Source organism: Pogona vitticeps, chromosome 2 (assembly GCF_051106095.1).
Source record: "Pogona vitticeps strain Pit_001003342236 chromosome 2, PviZW2.1, whole genome shotgun sequence".
NCBI lineage: Eukaryota > Metazoa > Chordata > Lepidosauria > Squamata > Agamidae > Pogona > Pogona vitticeps.
The window spans coordinates 84,616,844-84,631,434 of record NC_135784.1 but is presented as its reverse complement, the minus strand read 5'-3'; the positions used below and the strand labels follow the sequence as shown (position 1 = coordinate 84,631,434).

The 14,591-nt window shown below is 44.2% G+C and overlaps 1 protein-coding gene across 6 annotated transcripts in view; it reads right to left on the bottom strand.

Moving 5' to 3' along the window:
• Positions 1-514: 514 nt before the first annotated feature.
• The window catches only part of IP6K1 (inositol hexakisphosphate kinase 1), a 39,595-nt gene continuing 25,518 nt past the window's right edge, over positions 515-14,591 (bottom strand). For 3 of the 6 annotated variants that reach the window (XM_078385525.1, XM_078385526.1, XM_078385527.1), the window contains exons 2-6: positions 14,044-14,390; positions 11,419-11,636; positions 10,925-11,097; positions 10,257-10,432; positions 515-6,528 (exon numbers count right to left, since the gene is read on the bottom strand). In XM_078385525.1, coding sequence (XP_078241651.1) covers positions 6,046-6,528; positions 10,257-10,432; positions 10,925-11,097; positions 11,419-11,573 — 987 coding nt within the window. In that variant the 5' untranslated portion in view covers positions 11,574-11,636; positions 14,044-14,390 and the 3' untranslated portion in view covers positions 515-6,045. The remainder of the gene's footprint in view (positions 6,529-10,256; positions 10,433-10,924; positions 11,098-11,418; positions 11,637-14,043; positions 14,391-14,591) is intronic. The other 3 variants (XM_072989879.2, XM_020789804.3, XM_020789796.3) reach the window with 1 other exon arrangement.

Below are 14,591 nucleotides of genomic sequence, written 5' to 3'. Positions count from 1 at the left end.
CTGGCTGTATACCTGATCACCCAAAACTGCCCCCCTCCCCAGTAGATCGCACTAATAGTTTTGGCAGCTGGAGCTCCACATGCATGTGCACACTTAGGAGCCTTTGTATTTTAAAGCTTGTTTTGAGGTTCATGTTTTTCAAAAGACGCAAAACTAAAGTATTTTTTAGTTTTGTAATGACTGTAGGTTCTACTTCTCCAGAAGACAGAGTGATTTCACATTAACCAAGAGGTTTGAGAACAGTCTAGAATGGAGGCCTAAAGATAACCTCCTTAGTCCTAATGTACAAAACTGAAAGGAAGGAGGAAGCAAGAAAGAAAACTGTGACACCAAAGCATTGCCTGAGCTTTTTGAATGATTGTATGTTCCTCAGGTAATGTCAATTAAGTCCATTCTCAACGAGTTTTCAGAGCCTAGGCTGTGTAGTAAAGTTCAATCTTGCATGTATGCACTCTCTGTATGTGAAATTGCTAAGGCTGCTGGAGTAGAAAGTATCCATACAAAGACACATGTCCATTATTAAATGTCTAACAGTTTATTTATATATACATATGACTTTATACACAATAGGAGAGCTAGGGATGCAGTGTATGGTATACAGATAATTGTTATTTTTCATGCCCAAAACTTGACTTGGCCCAACAAAGTGGCATGGAAACAGATTATGAAAAATATACAAGATGTTTGTGATGTGATGCTGCATCTCTCCAGAAAAGTCAGAAGAGACAGAAGGGAAACATTCCTGCAGGGCGCAGTTCTGTTCCCTGCTCTCACAGTAACATTTCTCCCCTTTCAAGCAGTTCTCATAGAGACCATTCCACACCAAGGCTTCTCAAAGTATATAAAAAACAACATTTTGCTCCTGAGATAAGCATGCAGTAATAGTACAAATAAAACCAAAGTCCAAACCTGACTTGGATGATTCATTCCAGACTTATTGTAAAACAAGCAGTTACATCGGCCTTGCAGCCCGAGTCCCCCACCCTTCTCCACCTCCAGAATGTCACGAAGTAGTCTGTGAAACCAACAAAACTCGCCTCTTCTTTTGAATACAAAATAAACCATTTCATACCAAGCCATGAAAAGCAGATTCCCTCAAATTGGCATAGAGCAGCATAGCCCGCAGGCTGCACCTGTGCAATAAAGACCAATAGCAGCAGAACGGGTGGGCGGGTGCACAGGGCTGTGGCAAGCTGTTGACCTTGCTCTCAAAGGAGATACTATTGGCTAGCAAGGGTACCATTCCCTGTTCCTGCTGACCATCTCAGCTAGTCAGCGAGCAGCAGGCTGGCAGCTGGGTTCTGATCTGAGCTCTGGTTTGGTCCTCTGTGGGGAGATGTGATGTACATGGGAAACATTAACTGCAGGCAGGTGAATAAGGCTACAGAATTGAAACTGACATTCAGGATTCACTAGTGCTCAAGAGAAACTAAGTTTCCTTTTCTTCCTTGAACTTGTTTCAGGTGCAGAAATAGATAAGGTAGGAGACAAATTCATATCACAAAACCTTCCCCATGACACACAAAGGGCCTTCTTTGGAGTAATCTAGACTGAGCATTATCCAAAGTGCAACTCTCCATCGTTCAAAGGGAAATATCTGATCTGATATTTTGGAAAGATCGTGCAGCAGGTCCAGGCTACAAAGGTGCTAAGAAAGAGAAGGTGGCTCCTGTTCCAGCTAAAAGGGAAAAATCAGTTATTAACAAAAAGCACAGTGCAGTAGTACACCTCCTGCGGAGGAGAGGAAGAGACACTTCCAAGGCAGCAGCTGCCATCAATACAAAATAAACTGAGTACTTATCATGTGAACTCAAATTTGGCCCTTAGTGGTAAAATAAGGGAAACCCCTATATTGTTCATACACCAACACTAGCAGTTTCTATGTATTGCTAGAGAGAGAGAGCTGGCTATGTATTCCAGAAGGCTGAAAAAGCATATTTATCATCTACGTGAAAGGCAAATACACAGTACGTGCAAAGTCCTGCTACAAGAATCAACGCTACTGGACATAAATGTGTCAGCAAGCCGTAAAGGGCAACAAACAAGCGGGGCTGTTCCAGGAGAAACAGACTGCAAAGATTATTTACACAAGTCTCCAGAATAGGACCTGAATGTATCGCATGCATGCAAAATGGCTTGGCGGGACACATTTGTCCAGATCAGCAGCCTCTTTACCAAAGTACAGTATGCTCATATTTTCCTGATGGGTCTTCTACATATTTCAAGATAGGACTGTTTACACTCTTGTCTAATGATGAGCTTTTAAAATCACATGAAAAAGCAACACCACCTTAGTTCTAACTAAGGACCATGGCGTGGTGGTGGTGTAATTTCTTCACTTTTAAGTTTTTCAGAGTCAACCAAATATTATCTTAGGCTATGTGCTTTTGCACATTACTCTTGGCATCTACATACCTGCAATCTAGCTTCCAGTTCTCTGACAATACCTCTAAATGGCACAAGGAGTTTAATTACTATCTTGAAGGATTATATTTTAGACAATGAGGTAGAAGCAACAGGAAAGTTATAGATTTCCATAAATATGACCAGTATCAGGAGACTAACTGCACTGTAAGAAATGTGGATCCTGTGTTAGCAAAAACATTGTCCCACTTATTCCGTAAAACAGAGCAGGATGGAATACTGCGCAAAAGCCCCAGGGCAGACTGTGCCACCTGGGGCAAATTTAGTTCCCTTTGTTTCAAGGCTGGGGGTGGTGGTATTCAAACCTCTCTAATCATACTTCAGCATCTGGGCCTCCTTTTCCCTAGCAAACAAGTAGGAACCTCCACTGCCACCAAGAGAAATTACTAAGAGCAGCGAACTATGCTGCCTGCTTGGCAGTTATATGTAAGATTTCCATTAATTCTTTCGTGGGTCGATCCCACAAGTTACTACAAAACACAGAGGATATTTCATTTTGTTCAAAAGGTGCAAAGTTCAACCAAGAGTTCATCATATCCCTCAACTGGGAGAAGAGGTGCTGCGGGCAAACACTCTTTTTTTTACCTTCAGACCTGCCCATCTCTTGCTCAGTGCCTTCCACAAGGCACTTTTACCTTGCAGCCTCATTTTCAATCCAAAGCAAATGTCAAGCTGCAGAAACTAATGTTGCTGCATGGCCAAAGGGATGGCTTAAAATAACTCTTACGGTGAAATACATTTGAATTCATCTGTTCTGACAGTATGAGTACTTGCCTAACAAACCCTGTGGGTGTTTCCATACACAGCTCTGCCCATACATCTGAATTCCAGCTCCTTCAGTCCAGACAGGCTGCACACAAGCACTTGTGTGCAGGCACACACCAAAAACTTGCCAAGGGGCAGCATATGGGCAGGCATCTTGCAAGGACTCAGAAGAAACCATTTCTATTCCATTTCTATGGTGCCTGGTTGCAAGCAGACCTCTACCAGTGAAAGGAAACCCCTTCAAATATGCAAGGTACTCGTTCTAAAAATAGTCACAAGCAATGTTCCCTCTAATGGCCACCCCTGCTGTGCAGGAGCCTCACCTGTCTGTGCGTGGTGGGCAGGGTTTCATCTGAAACCCGGAGGTAAACGGGCATGGACCCTGGCTGCTGCTGCAGTGCTGACCAAGCTCTGTGTGCCTGTGCGCACGCACGCCTTAGAGGGAACCTTGGTCACAACCATGTCACTTGCTTAAATTAAAGAACTTCAGCTCGGAAAGCTTATTGCTATTGAACATGACTGTGCTTTGCAGTTCCATGGTCTGAAAACTGACACAATGCTAAAACATTGACAAATCCATGATCTTTAGTATTTTTGGTTCCTTTTGGAGCAAACAAATAGAATTATAGTGTCATAAAAACAAAAGTAGGAAACATAAAGGGGGGGGGGAGTGCTATTTACATGCTCTTTGACGTGAGGATCTCAGTAATCCACCGGGTTGGGTTTGTTTTAAAATATTGTTTTAAAATAAGGGACTCAAGGAAGGAATCACTGAAATTTAGAGAATACTTTTCTATACTCTTCCCTATTATATAAAAACTCATGCTGGGATAAAAAAACCCTCTTATGTGGTGTAGATTTTCACAGCAATCATGAAGGATGCAGTTGAACCAAAACACGACAATTACTTTGATTCCTCAAACTTTATATGAAGAGGCCAAAGCAGGGGTAAGGAGAAAACAAAACCTTCCCCTTAAAGATCTGGGAGTCAAAGTAATGCTGGGAAAACAGCATTGTTCCCAAGCATAAGAGATATCTGGTTACAGAGGCTACACCTGGCAAAAAGCAAGATGTAGAACAAGAGCTGAGTTGGTCAACAGAAAAAAGGGGCTTCCCCCTCCGTTCCTCGTGATGTGCAGAATAGCATCAGGAAGCTTTGCTTCTGCAGACTACACAGCCTGGCACTTGAGAAAATTCCACCAGGTACTCCTTGATGAAAGAGAGCCACCAATACTATCAAGATGGACCTGTGAAGGTTATACCTGTCTAAAAGAAAAGCACAAGATTCAATACAGAAACCAGGAGCTCTAGGACAAAAGTGAACCCTTCCTAATGAATCCATCAGTAAACACGTGGGACAGCTGTCTTCAACTGTAATGCCTCGACAGCGATTCCCTGTGGCAGCAAACCCCTTCCCCACAAAGTGCATTTTCAAAGAGGTCTAGTGCATTTCTCTGTACTAGGCCCAGCCCTAATGAGAGTGACTGTTTCCCAAGGAACAGATCATTCAGCTCTCACAACCACCAAGAGCTTTAAACTAATTTTATCCATACAGTAATCTAGTGCTGTCACTACTAATGCTGTAAACCACTAACACCTCTCCTCACCCCCTCCCCACCCCTGCACAAAACCCATATACATACATGAGGCTGGAACATGGCCCAGCTGCATTCAAAAAGTCACTAGCCAGAGGAACAAGGCCAGCAAACACCAATTCCCTGAGGTCAAAACAAACCCAGGTGGCAGCACTTTTCAGAAGAGGGCCACCATTCAGAGCCAGACGGATGCTTCCCTCTGCATTGGGGATAAGTTCCAAAAATGAAGATGCCCAAATTTCTCATCAACTGTCTCACAGGTACTTTATTTTTGTGGGTGGAAGTGGTATGGAAGTGCTCAATTTCAGCAGGACGCCTGCTGGGAACAGAAGCAGGGGAAGCTGCAATCCAGCACCGTACTGCTTGGATTGGAATGAGGCTGGATCAGAGACTACTACATCATCAAGATCTGAAACAGCACATGCCTAATTGGTTGTATGCAAGGATCAGACTGAATGTGAAACTGACACTAGCTTAAGCAGCCAGAATGTTCCATAACATTAGAGACCTTGATGATGATGCAGACACTTAACCAGACCATTCTGGAATTTGGCGTTTCTATCAACTGCAGGAAACAGTGAGGGGAGGTAGGCAAACTTCACCAACAGGATGCAAAACAAAACCATTAAAGCACTGCACTTATTTTCCTTTGGTCATTTATTTCCCCAGTTGGGATAATCTGAGAATGCCCAGATCGGAGAAGATAAATGAAGTATCATCTGTAACCTCTAGAAGAGTCTCTCACATCTGCTTGGGGCAGCAACAGCAGAGTGGAGTATGTGCAAATCATGTGCCTCAATCAGCCCCATAACTAATGTTTGCTTGGATCTGAATGCCCTTTTGGAGCAAAAGAAGAGAAGTTCAAACCATAGAGCCTCAGCTGAAGGCTGATGAGGAAGGAGGATATCAGAATTCCAAAATCTACCCCCCTAGAATATCACCCCTCTTCTTTTGTTTGGAGTTAGTTTCCACATTCTTAACAGACATATAAGCACAGGGCTGTGCACAACATGGGCCAAGTGCCAGGTAAAAAATGCCCAACACAAGGGTCCATGAGATTGTCTCTCCCACCAAAGAGTTCAGGTCAGGATCATCACAGCCATTTTGCCAGGATCGTCCGGGGTGTCATGTCCTTTGATGAAATTAAGTACGTTGGAGCAACATCATATTTTCAAAGCAGCAGGGTCTGCTTTCTCTGTAGGAGCTGTGGTCCTTTTTGTTCCTATAACCAAGGGAAAAAATTAAGAAATCCAGCCCAAGGCTACTGATTCTCATCTCGCAGCTGTCCTATTATGTTGATAAGACTCTCTAGTCCAAAGACATACCCCATGTCAGGGCCATCATGTACAGTGGGGTCATCCCGAAAGCCTTTGAATGTGCTGTGTGCAAAGTCAATCATACGGACATCCACCTTGGGCTGGACAGTGGGTGCCTCTGTGCTGCTGGAATCTTGTAGGTTGTCTGTGGGAGAGAGGTCCACTGGCTTCATGTGTGCCTCTGACAAGCCATCCTTCCCATCATAGATGATGAGCAAAGAGCTCGAATAGAAGCGATAGGAGGCCTGTTTCTCCAACACAGCTTTCAGACTCCGCAGTTTGCTAAGGATGGGCTCAAATAGGTCCTTTCGTAGCTCAACACCATTATGGAGATATTGGTAGAGAGCACTGCGAAAACCCTCAATGGAAAGACCTCTACCATAGTATTTATTCCTGCACAAATAATGCCCTGTATCCAGCTGATAAACCTGCAAGGCAGACAGAAGTCATACAATAGTTTAGAAGCCAGAACAGACATGTTTAAGCACTGTAAGCATCTATTCATTCATTCATTCAGCTTGTACACTTCCCCAGTTTAGAACACTCTGGGCAGTTTACGACATAGTCATACAAATCACATCAATAGAATAATGCAAGCAATATACAGTGTCATAAAATCAATAAAAGAAAACTACTGTTAACTACCTAATCCTATCTTTAGTTTCAACTGAAGGTACTTGAGGTAACATCCTGACTAATATACATTTTGCTGTTTTGAGCGCTGTGTGATACCACACACTTGAAACATCTAGAGGTCTCAAACATGTGGCCCGGGGGCCATTTGCGGCCCGCCAGATGATAGTTTGCGGCCCCCACCTTGCCTACCCCCCTGAAGCGCCCACGTGTCCTCTGCTGTCAAGAGTAAAAAAAGCTTCACCTCACTCGCCAGCTCTCTCCCAAGACAGCACCTCTTGCACTCTCCATCCGGAACTGCAGCCTGCCAGCCACCCCGCCTGTCTGCCGGCTGGCAGACTGCAGTTCCGGATGGAGGATGCAAGAGGCGCTCTCTTGGGGGAGAGCCGGCAAGCAAGGCACACTGCCAGTCCTTTTCCCCGAGCATCTGAGCGATGCCTGAAGGCGGAGCTCGCTCCTAGCCCGTCCTCAAAGAACACCTCCAACAGCGCCGCCAACAGCAGCTGCCGCTGCTGCCGTCTCTTCCAGGGAAGCAGCTCCTTGGCTCTCTTTCTCTCTCGGCACCCCCAGCACCAGCCCGGCCAGCGGCCACCTCAGTGTCCAGCGGTGCTTCCTCCTCCTCCTCCTCTTCATCCTGCTTCAGCTGCCTCTGCTCTGGAGGCTGCCTGGGCTTGCCTGGCAAAGTTTGCTCCTCTGTCGTGGTGGGGGTAGCTGCTGCTGCTGAGTGCGCCTTTTTTGAGGGGGACCCTCAGAGGAAGGTTGCCAGACCTCCGTGTGTGCTTTTTGTGTGTATGCGAGCACACCTGTGGGGGGCCCCGCCCTGTTCTGTTTAATTTCGCAGGTACCGATGGGGGTTTTTCTCCTTTGGCAAGGCGATTCTGTGGGTTTTTTAATTTTATGTCATGCCCTCCTCCCCACCTGGCTAGGCAGTTGCCAGCGCTCCCTCCCTTTTCCGCTTCTTCGTCCTGCTGGTAGTGGTGGTGGTAGTGAAGAAGGAGTCGGAGGGCTCATGCGCTCCTTCTCCTCCTCCTCGGAGCCTCAGCTGGGCTAAGGAAACTCCTGTGCGACTTCCTCGGGCTCTTGCTCTGCTTGGCGGAAAATCTGATGTGGCTCAGCCTCACCCAGACTCTGCCTCCAGCAGCCCCCAGGTAAATGGAGTTTGAGACCCCTGATCTAGACAGTGCCGTGTAGCTTTATACTATATAAAATGGCTTTCTATCCAGGTTGATTAGGAGGTTTCAAATACAGAATCTACAATGAAGTAATTATCCACTATTTTTCTGTGCAGTACCTGAAAAGAAACCTCTGCATTTCTGGAATACCAAGATTTCCTTTCTAAATATAGTATGGTACTGCTAGCCATAGAATCACAGGCTGGATCCAGTTGGATTAAACACTCAGAGAAACTGTTGACAGGCTAACTAGACATTTTGTTAATTTATGCTTATTCAGAGTAAAAATAAGCTACTGCAAGATAATTGAATCAAGAGTTTCTGCATTGTAGATCTACACGTCAGCTTGGAAATACAGAATTGTGACTATCAAGAGAAAGCAGTTCAAAGGTTTACTACATTTCAGGTGATCACCCTCCAGCAGAGGGCTCCGTTGTTCAAACAGTGAAGATATCTTCAGCTAACAGAGAACGATCAGACCTACCATGTTTCCCCAAAATTAAGACAGGGTCTTATATTAATATTTCCTCCAAAAATGCCTTAGGGCTTATTTTCAGGGGATGTTTTATTTTCTTCACGTACAACTATCTACATTTATTCAAATATAGCCATGTCTTTTTCTCCTGGTTGCTGCACAATGGTGGAGGGCAGGGATTTGCTTAACTGGGGCTTATTTTTGGGCTATGGCTTATTGATTGATTAATTGATTGTATTTATATCCCACCCATCTGGTCACTTGACCACTCTGGGCGGCTATTATGAGCATCCTGAAAAATCGTACTAGGACTTATTTTCAGGTTAGGTCTTACTTTCGGGGAAACAGGGTAGTTGAGGAAACACCCTGACTAACATATATTTTTCCTGTTTGGAGTGCACTGTGATGCCACCCACGTGGAAGTCCCTATATAGCTTTACACAATATAAATTGTATTTCCATCCATGCTGATTACTAGGTTTCAAATAAAGAAAAAATGCACTGTTTGGGATACCCAGTTTGGTGTAGTGGATAGACAAGGACTAATGAGACCTGGGATCAAATTCCAACTCAGCCATGGAAACTCACTGGAAGCATGGAACTGGTAAAACCACTCCTTAAATATCTCACCTCCACCAAAAGCCCCATTAGGATTGCTATAAGTCAGTTCAACTTGTGCCTTCAAGTCGGAACTGATTTATAGCAAACCAAAAAAAATGACCTGCTTAGCACTCAAGATGATTAAGAGGGTGCTAATGAAATCAGCACCAAATGGAGTAATTTTAACATTATGTCTCATGACAGGAATTTCAGAGGCCAGGTCTACTTTCAGCACGGAATGGCTAGACAGAGCCCTGTCAGATAAACTAGGACCCCATTGAGTACCATGAAATGAACACTGTAGCACATGCCCCATAACGAATCAGCTTGGAATGGGAAACTGCTGTGTGAGATGTTACTGAATAGGTACCCTGAAAACAGTGCACCATTTTCCAACCCTCCTGTGCCTTTCACCACAATCTTTCTTTAAGTGCAGAAGTAATAACCTCATAGCACATCTGCAACCTTTTGAGACCTCACTCCCTTAAAATGGAGCATAGGCACTGCTGGTTGTGTTACCAACATTTAGTCTAATTACAGTTCATTAGCTTGATCTAATTTCATTAAGGGGAGCTCACCATGACACTTGAGAACTCCACTGTTAAAACAGCTGGCAATCTTCAGTATCAGCTCCCCAACAATGCACAAAGGCATAAATCCATGTATAGTTAGAAGTAAATCCCACTGTGTTCAATAAAATTTACTCTCAGGTAAATGCATAAATTTCCCCCTTAATATTCCTGGTTCCCAATCTGAGCATTATTCACTGTTTGGAACGTTTTCTTAACTTTGGCTGTATATATCTTGACATTTTGCCACTGAAACAATGCCTCCGGATAAAGGACAGATCGACAACCCTTTTTTCTACATGCTTTCAAATCAGTCTGAGAACTAGAAATACATGCTCAGGGAGTGGGTAAAATGTGTGACTTGAATCCCACACTGCACAAGCAGGTTTTATAAAAGTTTCCTCACCCATTCCTTCCCCACTCCTAGCAGCTGCCCTACATCTGTGCCAGAAAGTCTCCCAACCCTCCAGAGCAGATGGATGCAGCTGGCTCTGGGAAGTGGAATCCACTCGACTTAGAAAAGCCATGCCACCAGCTGGATACGAGCACTGGCTACGACCCACAGATCTCCCTTCCATCCACTCCCTTCTGCCCCAAACTTCTAAAACAGGAAGCAAATTCCTCAGGAGTTGTCCAACTTTGAAACAGTTGCTCCCACTATAAATCCTGCAGCAACAGTTACATTTTGCTAGCACCTCATGCAGTACCTGCATTCCACAAACTCGTACTCCTAGTGTGGCTGAAGTGCTCTGTGCACACTTCTTCATTTGCCGAGCAGCCTTCTCCTCAGATGCATCATCCCCATGCTGTCTGGTCCCCATTTTCAAGTCAAGCACACAAGGAAGTTTGAAGTGGTGTACCACATTCTCCAGCAAAAGGAATTCTGAGGAGCTGGTCAAGGAGAATTCATCTATTGAAGCTCTACATCCCTATAACTGCCTTGCTTAGTCCCCCACGGTCTCTCTTAAAGAACACTGTGGCAGAGAACACAGGTTCAGAGAGAAGTGAGGGAAGGAACGGGACATACAAAATCTACCCACAGGATAACAGTTTTGAGAGAGGGACATTTTTACTTTCCGACAGAACACATTACTTGGGAAAGAGAAATCATAAGCAGGGGAAATAAACTCTCATTCTGACACTGTTAGCTAATCTTCTTCTTTAGAAAAAGCACTTGAATATTGGTGACGGACTACAGAAAAAGGCCAATGGGTGAAAGTGACAAGCATTACAGTTATGCTATGAAACAGCTACTGAAGAGAGGTCTGTTCTTGTGTTGGAAGAGAGAACGTTCCAAACAGGGCCCACCAAGGCTTAAGAATGGATCATGAAGTGGACACCAACATAGGGCTAAGTTCCGCCTTTTGGAGGATACTGTAGAGCTTTCGCTCCTTGGACTCTGAGCGCATACGGCTCACTTGTTGCTTGTGGCAGCGCAGACTCCATGGATTGAAGGTGATCTTCTCAGAACTCACACTGCTGTTTCCATCTAGCATCTGAAATGGAACATCTGAATGGACACTCTTGAGACCTTTTGTGTCCTGGATGCTGTTGGCACAATATAACATGATAAATAAGCCTGCTGCTGTGGACAGGAACTACAGCAGAACAGAAATTAGCATTTGGGCTGCTAAATCAAGTTGCTTTCACTGAGTAATTCAGGAGGAGGGGAGGGGCATTTCCATCCATCAGATAGTGGGTGAGGACCAAGCACTTCTTTCCTTTAGTGCTAAAGCTTCAGGAGTTACCTGGCAGGGGCACACAAGGCCTAATTTGCTACAGAGAATCATACCATCAAACACCAAGCAAGGGATTGCTGAAGTGAAGCAACTATTGAATAGCTATTTTGAAAAAGAGTGACGTAAATACCTAGTACCTTTCTGGAGTTTCAGAGGCCAGGCCTGCTTTCTCCTCTTTGTGCTCACTGCTACTCCCTGACCGGTTGAGGCTCCTGCGAGAGTGTTTGCGACGTGGTTGGTCTCTCTCCGGCGTGTCCTCCTGCTCCAAGGCTTCACTCTCCACATAGGGGTAGGCTACCAAGTTAATGTAGCCATCACTGTCTCCTTCAAAACAAACGGATACAACACCTGCCAGAAAGAAGCCACTTGTGAGACTTCTCACATGATATTCCTAATAATATGGTGCCAATATAAAGCTAGCACTACAAAAAGCTGCGGTGCTCGAGAATTGGACTAAGGGAAAAAAACCCACAAAAAAATCAGAAGGATGAAATGGGATGGAAGACAAAAGAGTTGGGGGGGGGGAAGAAACCAAGGGCAAGAGGTTTTTTGCATTTTGGGCACTCATGTACTTATGCAGCCAAGAATTAAGTCTGCACTTTCACCAATGGGCTTGCTATTGCTTTTTGTTTTAATTATCAACATGGCAAATGTCTGTTACTCTTTTTTCTCATCTTAATAATAATAAAAATGATAACCATGTGCCATCAAGTCAATTCTGATTCATGGCTATCCTTTTCAGGGTTTTCCAAGCAGACAATACTCTGAAATAGTTTCTCTTTCTTCTGGAGATATCCTGGGTCTCTGCAGCTTGCACAAAGCCCCACGGGCTACCTCCGCTCATAACAAGCTCTGGCTCCACAGCCAGATACCTAAACTACTGAGCTGTCTAGCCAGCATCTTCCATCTTACTGTATACAGAAAAGAATGCATCACAATTCAACATACAGTACTTGTAGTAAGTGGATTTGATAAAAGATCAAATGCTTTTAAAAATTATTATTCAGTCTTTACTATGGATCGTCCAAGCAGTTGTCCTGGAAAGGATTCAGCTACAACAGTGGTCCCCAACCTTTTTGCCTCCACAGATTGGTTTAGCGTGTGTGTGGGCATCCGCACGGGTGTGGGAAGGGCCGTGCATGCATGGGAGGGGCCTTCGGAGGGGCCATGTGTGCATGGCCCCCTGATGAAGGGATCCATCTTTGGGTAACCTATGATCTAGAGCCCGCAGACACTGTCCAGCAAATGAACAGTCTCTCACAACAAAAACTTCCTCATACAGGTAAATGGATCAAGGTTTATTTAATGCCTTAGACTGCAAATTCTAACTTGCAAAAATCCTCTTTTCTGGCCATCTGAGTTTAATAATGGAGAAACAAAAGATAGCCATTTACTTTCTGCTGACACTTCAAAAGAGTAGCTAAATGTATTTTGGAGTCAGAACTCTGCCCTGTGAAGGTAGAATAAATATTTTAATGTACCTCATTCAGGTCTAGCTATTGTTTGCATCCAGAACCTATGCTCGGAGAGTGTGTTCCATAAATTTTAAATCATTCTTGTCCATTAGTAGGCATGATTACACCTTCTTCTATATCAGCCTTAATATTAACTGGAATAACTCCAGGTTGAAATACAACCTATTTTCTCCAGTAAGACAGAATATTTCAGTAGAAATGGGAATGTTGTCACATGCTGTAACAAAGTCAAAATAACCAGCCTAGCTTTGCTTTGTCACATATTTCCACTGGTATTAATAAAAATGTAAAAGACCTTGTGACCCACTGAAGAGGAAGATGTACTCAGGAAGAGTCAACATACTTTTACTGAAATTCAGTGCATGTTATTTACTGAGTGATATGCTCTACCGCCTTATCTCCACAATTGTGAGACAGCACCAACATTACGATGGAGCCTGGCCCCTTGATGAGGGGATTCATCTTTGGCTAACGGATACTTCCAGCCCTCTGGAAACTGTCTAGCAAAAAATGCATTGCTCATTCATAGCATTCTATCTGCCTTTGTTATGACTATGCAAGAACATCATTCTTCTCTGCTAATGCTTTTCCAACTTACCATTGGAAGTTTTCTTGTCTCCAAAATCTGCTATTCTGTTTGCTCCACTTTCCAAACATTACTTCCAATTCCTCACAATCTTTGTAAACAATGTGAGCACACTAAACACTCTCTTCTCTAATCAACTAAACTCAGGTAGTGTTTGACTATCTGAGGCTATGAAAGATGCTGTCATGGTTAAGAACTTCCAATGATCTAGACTTGTAAAGGAAACCCTGACTGAGGACACCTCCTGTTCTCCGTATGCAGTTCTCCAGATGTAAAAAGACTCAAACTCCAATGGGCTGCTATGAAGGTAAACTTGACAATATGAAATAATGGTGTTTTAAAACTGAAACAGCTATATTTTGCTACATATGGCAACAGGAGTAATGTGAAGCACAGTATCATCTCTTGCACTGACAAGTTTACAATAATAGTCAGCTAATACACACAAGAATCTTCCTATGTGGAGCAGTTCTAGAGGAACACCCAAGTGCTGAGGCAATACAGTCTCTGATGTCGATGTGCATGAGCTCAGCAACATAACAACAAAAGTTGCCCACCCCTCCTCAAAGATCACACATGCAATTCCTCTGTGTGTGCATGTGTGTGAGAGAGATAAATATTTCCCAGACAGGAGCAGAAAGGCAGGCACAGTCTGGACTTCAACATGATTCTCCAAAGGTGTTAGGAAGCTCACCTTTGTACTCAGGTGTGAATTCTTTCATTTCTGGAGGCAAGGATTCATAGAAGCGCTGTTCTCTGGTGATGAGAGGCTTGCACACAGTGTGGTCATCGTAGCGCATCATGCTGCTGTGGCCGCCCACCTGATGGATGAAAGGCTCCAGCAGGACCCCTCGGCCTCTTGTGTGGGTTGCGTTCTTGCCATGCTTCCCCACCTCCATGGTTTGACAAACACACATTGCGTAGGGCACCAGTCACACACTTGGGGCGCAGAGAGTGCTGCATGGGGTGGAAGGAGTGGTGTCTCGAGGAAGGAAATTATTACCACTCAAATAGCTCAGGAAGAAAACGTGTGCCAACAATCTGGAAAAGAGAGGGAAGATGTCATGAAGTCTGGTCAGCAGCAGCCCACAAACAAATTGCAATGTGTATGTGTACACATATACAGACTCTACATTCACAACACATTCCAGAAAGCTAGCTCCTGGTACTGAGGTCCCTCATTCCCAACCTCTGTCTTCTCCTTGGCTTATATCCTTCTTTGATAATATACTACCAAAAATG